This window comes from Pleurodeles waltl, chromosome 5 (assembly GCF_031143425.1).
Source record: "Pleurodeles waltl isolate 20211129_DDA chromosome 5, aPleWal1.hap1.20221129, whole genome shotgun sequence".
Lineage (NCBI taxonomy): Eukaryota > Metazoa > Chordata > Amphibia > Caudata > Salamandridae > Pleurodeles > Pleurodeles waltl.
In genome coordinates this window covers 890,798,858-890,811,725 of record NC_090444.1, presented here as the reverse complement: position 1 = coordinate 890,811,725, position 12,868 = coordinate 890,798,858, and the positions used below count along the sequence as shown (strand labels likewise).

At 44.9% G+C, this 12,868-nt stretch overlaps 1 protein-coding gene across 5 annotated transcripts in view; it reads right to left on the bottom strand.

Annotated features, from left to right (window-relative positions):
* Window positions 1-12,868, bottom strand: part of LOC138296130 (PHD finger protein 7-like) — a 1,092,052-nt gene that overhangs the window by 95,958 nt on the left and 983,226 nt on the right. For all 5 annotated transcript variants that reach the window (XM_069234996.1, XM_069234998.1, XM_069235000.1 and 2 more), the window contains one exon: window positions 639-755. In XM_069234996.1, coding sequence (XP_069091097.1) covers window positions 639-755 — 117 coding nt within the window. The remainder of the gene's footprint in view (window positions 1-638; window positions 756-12,868) is intronic.

Sequence of the window (12,868 nt, the reverse complement as noted above, 5' to 3'; positions counted from 1 at the left end):
CTATGTTGGTGAACAAATGTCAAGATCTTTCTCTTGACTATGACCAGAACAACAACTATAACTATTTATGGACTATTTACAATACCAATCGACAAAAACGTGACCAAATGAGATACAGGAAACCGCTATGATCTCTTTACTGCTCAAGTGAGTAGCCAGTTAAATATACCACAGTGCACTGCCAAAGTATCCCACACCGCTTTCAAATTAAGCGTGCTTCAGCATGCTTTGCACAGATGACAAGCACCTTTCATATCATTTTTTTCTGACACAACACTGTGCTTCAGTATTACCTGTTAAATGTGCTGTGACGCATTTCCGACCCAATCAAGTCACATTGCCAATGCCAACTTATTAGCACTCCATGTCAAGAGGAAAATAAACAGGTGGCATATCGTGTAAGTCGTCTAGACTTCAAAAGTGGGTACGTAGACATCTTTCAAACTGGAATTTCATATAGAAGCTGTATCTATACATGTATAACAAAAGCAGTTTTATTCCCAATACATTGTATTTAAATTTCATGCCAGACGTTGTTTCTGCTCCGTATTTCAGCAAATGAAGAACGAGAGTAGAGAAGAGATGCAAGTACAAAAGCAATAAAAGAGAGTGTCTGAAAACGACTACATATACGTTACCTGGATGGATTATAATATTTTCTTCCTCTTTTACACAGGCACTTAGCTACATCACATTCCTTGCGTACTTCATATAACTCACTGTAGGCATTCTCTTCAAGTTCCCATGCTGCATCTCTAGAGGCAATCAATATTGTTCATGGTGACGGTTTCAATGTAGTTTTTCAATGAAGCAAACAGTGGAAGAATAAAATGTATACACATGCTTAAATGGCAGTGAATCCTCTTAAATCTCTTTTCACAGTTATGTGCATCTGCCATCAAATCACATTTAAACAGCCACAGACTACATGCAGTCTACCTACCTCATTTTTAGACCCACATTCTGTTCAATGAGATGGAGAGACATAGAGAGAGAGTCTCTCTCTCTCTCTCTCTCTCTCTCTCTCTCTCTCTCTCTCTCTCTCTCTCTCTCTCTCTCTCTCTCTCTCTCTTCTTGCTCAATTGCTCAGATTTTCAAAGCACACACAGAAGGAGAAGACAACAACAAGGTGTCAGATTGGGAGGAGGTAGGTTACATTTGAATCTGTGAAAGATACCAGTACTGGATGCTGGAGAACGGTAGCTACAAACAAGCAACTTTTTATTTCCCAGAATTGGTTTTGTCAAAGGATTTCACTGTTGAACATGTTACTTACCACTGTAATGCTCGTTCTAGTATAGACTCTATCTAGCCCCAGATTCCACACCTTTTGAAGATTCCCCGTTACTTCAGACTGGATCCGGAAACTTTCCAGCAGTACCTCTGCGTGCAGGTAGGTGGCAACGTGCAGATTCACACCAATGCCATTCTGCTGTAGAAATGACGTGTGGGGACTATATAAGTATCACTCCTGTGCACTGTCAGGTTGCTTTCGAGACAGTCTGCTCCCCCAGAAGCAGCGCCTCAAAAGCAAATTGGCATGACCAAGACTTGGGATCTTATTAATGGATAGAGTCTTATCACAGAACAGCAAGGATATGACGGTCATTGAGGAATCTGCAGCTAGATAGAGGGCCAGATTTAGAGTTTGGTGGATGGTGTTACTCCGTCATAAATGTTACAGATTTCCTTCCCGCTGTATTACGATTCCATAATATCCTATGGAAATCGTAGTAAGGTGACGGGACACCGCCACGTTTCTGACGAAGTAACCTGTCCGCCAAACTATATATGAGGACCAGAGTCTCTACCAGATAAAGCGTTATCGAAGGTAAGTTACTTGTTCTTCTGATAGAGACTTCTAGCCTCAGATTCCTCACCTTTTGAATAGATAAAAAAAACAGTACATATATGGAGATGTATCTGTGAAAGGACTCAAACCAAAACTCCTGCATGACTGAGCGGGTGAAATGGCCCTCATGACGGATCTGACTGACAATAGTTTTAGTTTAGTTTAAATCTATTGTACAGTTAATTTAAACCTTTACAAAAGCATATCTCATTAAAATCTTTTCAACATAGTTTGTTATAAAAGAAAAAAAGGTGGGACATAAAATACTTAGGAGCAGGTTTACAAAGAACTGGTGCAGTGCGGCACGGAGGCAAAATTGGCAGCCCTGAGCTCCATCAGTTCTGAAACGCAGGGATGCGTCATATTTACAAAAATACAGCACATCACCTGTGTTTCCCCCTGCACATATGCTAAATTAGCTGTCTAGCCGCAACGCAGTCAACCTTGCACCGTAGTGCAAGAATGGCTGCGTTAGCAGAGGGACACCATTCTGCAGAACAACAATCTTCAATGGTGATTTGTTCTTTCTATGTGTGCCGCAGAAAGGAGCATACATAGAAAGAGCAAAAAATGAGGAGAAATAAAAGTATTTCTCCTCGTTGCACCATAGTGGCGTTACATTTGGGCACTGCCACAGATTTACAATTTCATGTAAATCTGGTGCTGCGTCAAAATGCAATAGGTGTTGCTGTGGAACACCCACAGCAACACCTATTGCACACCCCTTCCAGCAAAGTGCAGCGTGTGAAAAGGCAGTATTTACAAGGTGGAGTTAAGCCACAAAAGGTGGCTTAACACCGATTTGTAAATATGGGGCAGTGCACAGCGCCACTGGAGGGTCACAAAAAGTGATGCTCCAGTGGAGCTAGGGCTTGTAAATATGCCCCTTAATATCATAAAGTGAGCCACTGAATCACAAAAGGATTAATTAGATCTTGAATAGAATAGAGTGAGAATCTTCAATATGAATCAAGACAATTAATAAATTGGCAAGGAGAGCGGTGGATAGCATGTTAAAACTGGCTCCTAGGCTCCATGAGAGAAGCTTTAGAGTCTACAAGACTGTCAATGTTAGCCTGGCACTTATTCACACTGAAAGATGCTCATCGTTGGTCAGTTCAAGATAGGTACGAGTTAGCCCCAGAAAATGTCATCAGGCGAGTCAAAGCTTTCTGCTGGGCATCCATTGATTTATTTTGCCACCGAGGTAAATGTGAGGAAACAAAAGGACAGGAGCAGCAAGCAGATGGCTCCAGTGGCTTCAAATGCTGGATTCCACATAGTGTTCGTATTTAAGCAAGCGAGCAGAAAGTGCATGGTGTAAAGTGTGGCGTGACTATAGACACTGGTATGCCTCTAAGGTCCTACAGATGGTTTAAGTAGGTACTGAGTAATGCAATGACCTAGGCAAGCTCAAGCTGGTTATTGGAGTCTGTGAATGTTGTGGCAAGAGCCATATAATGTCAGTGAAAGCCTTAAGATGTTTGATGACCACTGTATTGTATTGAAGCACATTTGAGGCCCTGGCTCTGGGTTGTCGGTGGAACAAGCGGGATTGACAATAATGATTTGTGAACGTATGGAGGAACACCCACTTAGCTGCCTGTCAGTGACTAGGACAGGGCCTCTATAGGATAACACAGTGGTAGCAGCCTTAGCCCTGGTAGAATGAGCACAGTACACTCAGTCTTATCCCTATTCCAAATAAATCAGTTAGGAATCCGGGAATTATAGCTGACAATACGTTCTCTATGAAATAACAGGTCATCAGTATTTGCAGGACCTGTTATGGAAATGTGCGTTTACCCCACAGAATCTTCACTTGGCTGCCGATACAATGCTGTACAATCATCATTCAGGCACTTACCGAACAAGTTAGTTACCTTCAGTAAAAAACTTTCTTGTAGACACTCTATGGAGATGCCTCACATTTTGAATATTCCGAAGGGGGTCAGACTGGATCTTGAAACTTTTCAGCAGTACCTCTGCGTGCCAGGTTGTGGCACCATGCAGCTCCCCACTGATGGCACTCCGCTTCGGAACTGTTGTGCGAAGCCCATAAAGGAATGACTCCAGCATGCTGACGTCAGTTGCTTTTGGTACTGTATGCACCCCAGATGCAAATTGGAGTGACCAGTGTGAAGATTCCTACACTTGGGATCTTATTAGAGTTCAACTAGAGAACAGGGAGGACGGGAGGGTCAGTAAGGAATCTGCAGCTAGATACAGTCTATAGCAGAAAGAGGATTACTGGAGATAAGTAACTTGTTCTTCTGATAGAGAATTTCAGCTGCAGATGTCTCACTTTTTGAATGGAAACCAAAGCAGGACCTTTAAGGAGGTGGGTCAGTGGATAGACTCAAACCACAAAGTCCTGCTGAACCGATCAGGCAAAATGCTCCTCTCAGCAAACCTGACTAGCCAGATAATATTGCTTTTGAATGTATGGAAGGAATGTTAGCGTTACCACCATCCGGCAAATGTCTAGGACAGAGACTCCATGTATTAATATAGTGGTAGTAGGTTTGGCCCTGGTAAAATCAGCACTCAGTCCTTCTGAAGATTGCTTTTTAGCCAATGCACAGCAGATCCTAATGCAAAGCACGATTCTGGGCGAGATGGTTCTCTTCTGCATGGACTTGCCATTTTCTGCTCTGGTGAAAAGCACAAAGAGCTGACTGTCCACCTGGTGGCCTTTGGTACAGTCTATGTAGAAACTCATCACTAACTTGGGGTCCAAGCGATGACGTCTTAGATGGGTGAGGTGGAACATAGAGTGGCAGCAGAGTGATAGTTTGACCAATGTGGAACAGCATCAAAATGCAGAAAGGATGCCAGAGTCTCCCAAACCAGTATGTCTGGGAAAAAATGGTGTACAGCAAGTGGACACAGAGAGCTTGAAGCTCGCTTACATACCATGCTGATGTAATGGCAATGTGGAACAGCGTCCTGAGGGTGAGGAGCCGCAAGGGATAGATGTGAAGCGGCCCAAACGGGGTGCACATTAGAAAGATGAAGACTAAGTTAAGGTGCCACCGTGGCATGGTGAGGGGAGAGGGAGGAGGCAAATGTTGTAACCTTTTTTAAAATCTCATAATAACAGGAGACATGATCAAAGAGGGCTGATTCTACAACTGCAAGCAAAGCCAAAGGAGCCAAATAGTACCCTTTAATTGTGGCCACGGCCTTGCTGAGCCAAGGACAAAACAAACAATTAAATGCTGTATAACTTGGCCTTATGGGGTTCAAGCTACAAAGAGCCGCACCAAGCCACAAATTTGTACCAGCCACAAGCATATACAAATGTAGTAGAGGAACGCCTGGCTGCCAATTTTACATTAACCAACACTGGAGGAAAGCCGGTGGTGTTCAGCTGTCGGCGCTCAATCTCCAGGCATGAAGGTGAAAAGTACGATGGCTCGAGTGAAGAACACACTCATTCTGCTGCAACAGCAGGTCCTCCCGGAGGGACAGCCTCTTTGGAGGACAAATGCTCAGGCCCAGCATACCATACTGTCTGTGCCCAATCTAGTGCCACTAGTATAACTTGAGCCAGGTTGGTCTTGGCAGGAGAGTAATCAGCGCAAAGGCATGCAGGGAGTCCCAAGTTCCACTCGAGGGGTAATGCATTTCCGAGCAAGAGATGCCTTGGAAATTCCAACATGCAGAAGTACTGCATTTAGGCGGCGGCAGACAAATCGAGTCAAGACGCTCCCCATTAGCGGAAGAGACCTCGCACCCTCTCTGGATGTAACTGCCATGTGTGATCCACTACACAGAGCTCTTCTGCCCTGACATTCAATTATCCTACCAGGTGGATTCACCACCAGGATGACCTGCAGATGGTCTAGTAATTTTCAGATGTGCAAGACCTCCTGGCACAGGGCCAGTGTCCCTACCACGCCCTGTTTGATGCAGTTTCACATGCTGGTGGTGTCGTCCACTTGCACCTGTACCACCCTTCCAACGCTGGATGGAAGGAAAGCTTTTACTGCCAAGCAGATGGCCCTCAGGTCCAAAAGGTTTATATGAAGCCGGGACTCCACCAGAGACAGAGGCCATTGATCTCCACCTCGTCCAGATGGCTACTCCATCCCAGCATTGATGCATTGGTCACCACTGTCAGCTCTGGGGAAGGGAGAAGGGTTTGCTGCTGACCCAGTCCTGGTCCAGCAACCACCACTCTTGCAGTCAACTCCGGAATGTGAACGTAGTTGGAGCGGTCCCATTGAGGTCAGGCCCACTGAGGCTTTAAATCCCACAGAAGAGACCGCATATGCCACCTGGCATACTCGACCAGCAGGATACAGGAGGCCATCAGTCCCAGCAGCCTCACAATCCACATCACTGAAATCCAGGAGCAAGGCTGAAAGCTCGGGATCATAGCCTGAATATCTCTTTCTAATCTGAGAAGGAGTCAGGTGTTACTTTGGCACATTGATAGGGGTCTCACTGTAGTCTGGAGGTGGTTGATGACTGTCTGGGGTGAGCCCGCCTTCCACATCCAGTAGTTGAGGTAGAGTAAGACTGACACCCCTGATCTCCAAAGATGTTCTGCCATCACCCTCATCAATTTTGTGAGCACACACGGGGCACTTGTGAGACCAAATGGGAGCACAGCAAACTGAAAATGCTCCTGCTCCACCACGAACCGAACCACAGGTAACGCCAGGGGCTGACAGAATGAGAAAAACTGGTGGACTGCTGCCAGGAATAGCAACGAAAGGCAACACTGGTGCTAATGGCCCACCTGATGGAGTTGGTGTGTCTAAGCCACAACTAATTGCAATCTTGGCACCATCTTAGCGGTCCTGAATGGTTTAGGCTTGGACAGGCTAGAGGTCTTCGGGGACACCTGGGAGGAATTAAGGCAGAGAGTCCAAAAGAGTGTGGGACTAGTGCACCAGCAGACAGCCGGCATTCACAGAACTCAGCACCAAGCTAGTGGATCAAAATACTTGTTTGCCAAAGGTTTCAACATGTTTGGTCTATCTGTCTGGAGGAGTAGTTTGGAACATGTTGGGATTGGTACTGCTTGTTGAAACTTGCATGACTAAATATTCAGGGGAGGGTTGCTGGGACAGAAAAGTGGGATCGCCTGGGCAGGGCAGTTGTCGCGCAATTTGGAGGTTGACTTAAGGGACAGAGCATGTTTGGCGCATGCCCCGAAAAAAGGTGTCTCTTAAGGCCTGGATAAATGCAGGAGGGATTCGGAAAATGTTTACCCCAGCGGGAGAAAATCAATCAACATGTTAATCTACCTCCATGGTGAGGAGTTGGAGGTCAAGGACATCAGCTGCCCTATAAATTACCATGGTGTAGGACGCAGACTCCTCTGTGTCTGGTCTAGGTGGATAGAAAGACCTATTCAGGGAAGATATCAAGATCATTAGCCTCCTGCAAAGCATTTTGCCAATTGTCACTTGATAGGGCTGACCGAAGTCATCCACCGCATCATTATCATTATTCAAGTCCATGCCAAAACGAGAATGTAGGGTGTGTCTACCCCGTGGAGATGGCAGAGCAAGCGGAGGAAGTGGTGCACCATCTGATGGCCATGGCAGCTTGCAAGGTCAGACCAGCTTCACTATAGGTAGCTTCTCATTCGGCATTGATGGATTCAGTACCGGCATTGAAGTCCTTGGTACCAGTGTGGACCACGGACGAAGAAAGGACCGTACTGGGGCATCATAACAGACTCATACCGTCCACCTGGTGCCTTGGTAAACTAGCCGGTGGTAGTCCAGGTGGAAGGCTTCTTAGTTCCTTGGGGCGCTAGAGGGAGATGACAAGGAGCCAAAGCCGGAGCATAGGTGTGTGTAACTGGATGATATGCTGTGGAGTTGTAGACATTCCTGGAAACTTTTTTTGAACTGGAACCAGTTGAGGAATTGGCACAGAGGTCAGTGGACTCAAGGAGTGAGACTTAGATCCATGTTGCTAGTGGCAAGAGGGGGTTATAGACCCGCTTTGATTTTCTATGTTTCTTTTTAGACTTACTGGATGATTTGGATTGTAGCAAAGACTGTCATTGAGAGCTGCTTCAGCGTCTTCTGGAGCTGGAAACGGACCAGGTCCAACCCTTGGACCAAATCTTAGTCACTGCAGGCCTGGGAGATTTGGATCGACCCCAGGCACCATAAGCACACCTGATGGAGATCTGCTACAGATATTTGCATTTAACAGACTCCACGTGGCTTAAAACCTGTAATTTGTGGGGGAGATATCACTTTCACACTGTAGAAATGTTGAAAAACTATGGAGCTAAAGTGCCTCTTAGAGGCAAGAGAGAGCTCCGGAACTGTGTCACAGAAGTCCAGAAAGAAAGGAACTTACGTCAGCGTGCAAGAGTGTCATATATATAGGACCCACATGTCATTTTCAGTGCAGAATGACATTGGTGCAGAGTTGCATAGCACCACCTACTGTCCTGCAGAGTTACTTCAGAAAAGTGTTCATATCTAGTCTGACACCTGAGGAATATTCAAAAGGTGAGGAATCTGCAGCTAGAAGTCTCTATCAGAAATAAGGATACCAAAAAAGTTAAAGCAAGTTAATAGAGTTGAAGATGGGGAGCTCACCTTAATGAAAAAAGATACCTAGCATCACTTGTTCAACTGCTGCTTCCAATCTTGACTGGGTGTTGCTGTAGTAGTATTTCATGAAAGTATGGGTGCATGCTCATATCACAGTCTTGCAAATGTCTGCAAGAGAAGCAAAGAGTACAGCTGTGGCCGTTATGACCCTGCTGAAGAGTGTACCCCACTGAACCTGAAACATCTACCACCTTGGAACAGCAACAGATGACGCAAGAAGAATTCCTGCTGGAAATGCTTGTCTTCAATGTCACATAGCTTTGATTACATTTTACAAAGCAGACTAACAGCTGGTCTGGCTTGCAGCCTATATAAAACATCAAGCAGTGTTTGACTTCCAAGGAGTGCAAGACGCTCTCTGCTGGAATAAAGAGCTATATCAAGAAAGCCAATAGGTGAATCTTTTCATTGTGATGAAACATAGAGGGCACCTTCGAGATAAAATATAGATTGTTAGTGAGGGTCACCTTGTTGCTACTTAACTAGATGAAAGGTGCGCAGACTGAATAAGCCTGAATTTCACCAGCAATCTAGGCCAAGGTAAGAGTAAGCTCTATGGAAACGTTAAAAGGGACTTTTCATGACAACACTTACGGCAGTGTTTGGCTCTCAAGCAGAGTGTTTTGTTTTTTTTACCACAGAAGGATATGCTGTTTATCAATCTTCACATAAAACAAAGGCAGCGTGGCAGGGCACTTAAAGTACCTTGAAGTAGCAGCAAAATGGGCCCTTTCTGAACAGTACATCAGGCCTGATTCATTCACATTTGTATAGGATCACTTTTTTGGACTTTTACCAAATTAAAATCGGTTTCCACTTCAGGGTATGTGTTTTCTCGTAGTGGGTGCAGCCCGGGACTGCAATATTATTCTCTCACAGCCTCATACAATACCCAGGGAACCGAGCTTCAAGACTGAAGCAGACAGGCAGTCGAGTGCAGGGGAGACTGTGGTCTTTCATGAAGAGGTAGGGGTCCGGCAAGAATTGTATCAGCTTGTCTACTGACAGATCCTTAAGGACCATTAACCAGAACAACCAGGCCCAAGCCTGGGCCACAAGGTTGACAAGGCATGGTTCTTGCTTGAACTTGCAGAAGACTCTCGGGATAATGGGATTTGGTGGAAAGGCATTGGCAAAACTTCCTGACCAAGGATTTGAAAGTACCTAGACCCAGCCAGCTGATGGCAGCGAGTTGGCATCTGAAAAATCTCTGGTGTTGTAATTAGGTCTAAAGGATGGGTGCTCAACTGTTGAAACTCTACCCTTGGTTGTCTAGTATTGATCTCTCACTCCTGGCAGTTAAAGTCCCTGTACCCCAGAGCAGCTGTATCAGGCATTGTGATTGCCCGGTGCTTGATGAACACCTGAAGCAATACTGTTTAACAACATCAAATGCCAAAGAGATGCTGAGCTTCTTTGGAAACGAGCGGTTACTTGTTTTAGGACACAGAGCAAGATTATCAGGTTCTTTACTAATCAGAACTTCTTTATCCTCAAGAAATGGTAAGTAGGCCTTTAAGGGGAGCCTAACCTTCCTGTACTTGAAAAATCTGATTTGTAAAGTCTGCTCGTGCAGGATCCAGACCCCATCTATGAAGAGCTCTTGAAAGTCAATTACCCACATGCAGTTCCAAACAAGCACAAGTGTACCTGTAGATCGGAATGTCTATTATTAGCCATCCAAGGGTGTGTCTGAGCGCGTGTGCTAAAACATTGGGATTGTGTTAGTGGAGGTCTAGTTGTACTATAAAGTCTACCTCTTTAGGCAGCCCTCAGGCACCACCAAGGAGTAGGACAAACAACATTCCCTGTAGAACGTTGTACTTGTAGACAGCTACAAGCAATATGGATGGTTTATGTACATTTTTGCTCCTAGGAACAGCACCCTCTTGCTGGGGATGACAGCTCTGTTTGAACTAAATGCATTTTCCAAGAGGCTTTGATCAGCAGGTCATCCAAACATGGTAAAAAGCACACTCCCTGACATGGTAGGTGGGCCATCAGCCTAGCCAGACACTTGATAAAGACTCAAGAGGCAAACTGAATGCCCTGGGGCAAGGATTTGAATGGGTAATGTGAGCCACTGACCAAAACATAATGATACTTCTGTTACAGAGGATATATAGAAATGTCAACATATGAATCTACCAAGGTGATCAACACTACAATCTCCACCATCAAAGGACTGTAAGGTGTCTATTGGCATGATCATTGTGAAAACTTGCTGAGGTACTTGTCGAACATCTTCAAATCCAGAATGGGGTGCCACTCTCCAGATATTTTTTGGATGACGAAACATCTCAAACACAAGCCCTAGTTAATCTGGATTCTCTGCACCTTCTCCATTATACCCATGAGTAAGAGTTTTAGCATTTCTGTTTGTAAGGACTCCAAGTGCAGATGATACCACTAGTTCAGGAGCTGTACCAGTGGCTTAGAGGTGATTTCTAATAAGTGTCCTTTTAGGCATTTTCCAAACTAAGCAATCTGAAATAATGTTGCACCAGGCTGGTAAAAACATCAGTTCTTTCCCTATGGTATGGGTATTGAGGTGGCCAGGATGCATGGAAAGCCATATTTGAAAGATTTGTTTATGGCTATATTGGATGAAGCTCTTCCTCTCTTTCACTGTGATATGGCGGAGAGCAGGTGCTGTTTGGCATAGAGAGTATAGGAAAGGCCTTTTAGGTTAAGGCTTACTTTTACTGCTAAATATGAGTGCAGAAAGAAGTGGGTGATGGACAGAGGCTTCTTCAACCTTAGGACTGGCATCTGTAGAAGTAGTGCAGATCCTGATGGGCACCTAGGGAACAAGTCCTTTAAGTACTAACTTTAATTGCATGTAGGGTGATGCTCACTTATTTGCAAATGAATACCCAGGGCCCTTATCTGTACCAAGGGGTGGAAAGAGGTACTGAAAACCAGTCATATTCACACCTGACCGACAAAGGAAAGGATTGAGGGAACTGTCAAAGAGCACCAAAGAAGAGCATTTGCCTTCCTGGAGAATTACTTTGGCATCGGCATGCCAGTCCCAAATTGCACCGGTGTTGGCCACTTTGTCTGCAGCTGTCAATAAGACACTAATCTGCCTCATAATGGTTCAAGCAGTGCCCTTCACTTCCCGGGGTCTCTGTACAAGACAACAGCAGGTTGTGAGACTGTAGGCCACTGCAGAGATGACAGAATCCTTTGCCTGATTCAACAAGCATGTCATCAAAGTGCTAGGGACTTTATATTTTTTGTCCAGACTTGCCACAGAAGTGGTGCTATGGACTGAATTTTTCATGCAAGTCAAGCATTTTTTCAACAGATGATCTACAAGACGTACAAATGCGATGGGCCAGCTGTATTTGTCTTTGAAATTAAAAAGGAACCTGGTTTTAACAAAAGATGGAATAAAAAAGCAGAATTTCTGAAAGCCAATGTCAATAAGGATGTGCGCAGTACTAGTCTCCCCATCCTTCTTGGTTACAAAAGCATCCCATTAAACAACCCACCTATCACATGGAATTGCTCTAGACTGGTCATCATCATCTCGGATGTTGCCTGGTTATCAGAGTCCATTGTACCACAGTCAATATCCATCACTAGACATTAAGAAAAAGAGCCTGAAGGGGGAGGTGGTAAATGTGTAGTGGCTGCAATAGGCTAATGTTGTTTCAGGGCAGCTAGTGGAGTGGCAGCTAAGGAGGAGCAGCAGGTTTGAGTGTAAGATGTGGCAAAACGTTGAAAACTGGGCAGAAGGTATGAGCAGTTTGGGTCTATGAAGGCATTACAAGGGCCTGAGGGTGAGCCAAGCAGTATTAACCATGCTGACCTGATGGTGGTACATGAGCATACAATTCCTGCCTTACATGTTGGATAGAGTAAAGAAAATCGGACAGGGCTTGAACCACTGGAGGGAAACAAAGATCGGCTATCTGTCAAAAGTGCAATGTCTACCCTTGAAATTGGTAATAATAAGTATCTTCCTCAAGTCACCAAGCACCAGATGGATGTCCAAATCATGGGTACCCTCGGCCCAGGGATCTTCGTGTTCATCATCACCAGAATAGATGTCTAACGGGCCTTTCTCTACTACCTCGTTGGCTCCTTCCTCACTGTGTTCTTCTCCCTCTTGGCTTAAGGGCTCCTCTTCAAGAATCTTATACACAGGCTACTAAATGATACAGTAGGCTGAATTGGCATCATCCGACAAAAACTAGACATACTGTTTCCTTCGCCTAATATAAGTATGGCAGCAGATACGGAAGGTTATGCTGCCAGACCCCGATGGTGTTCAAGGGATGTGTTTCACCATTTAGTTCTATTATGTTGTTCCTTGAAATTGCTAAAGCTTATGAGGTGGACTGATTGCTTACATCTTATTTGAGAGGCCACGTTGAAATCAGCTCCCTTGGATTTCACTACAGTAAGT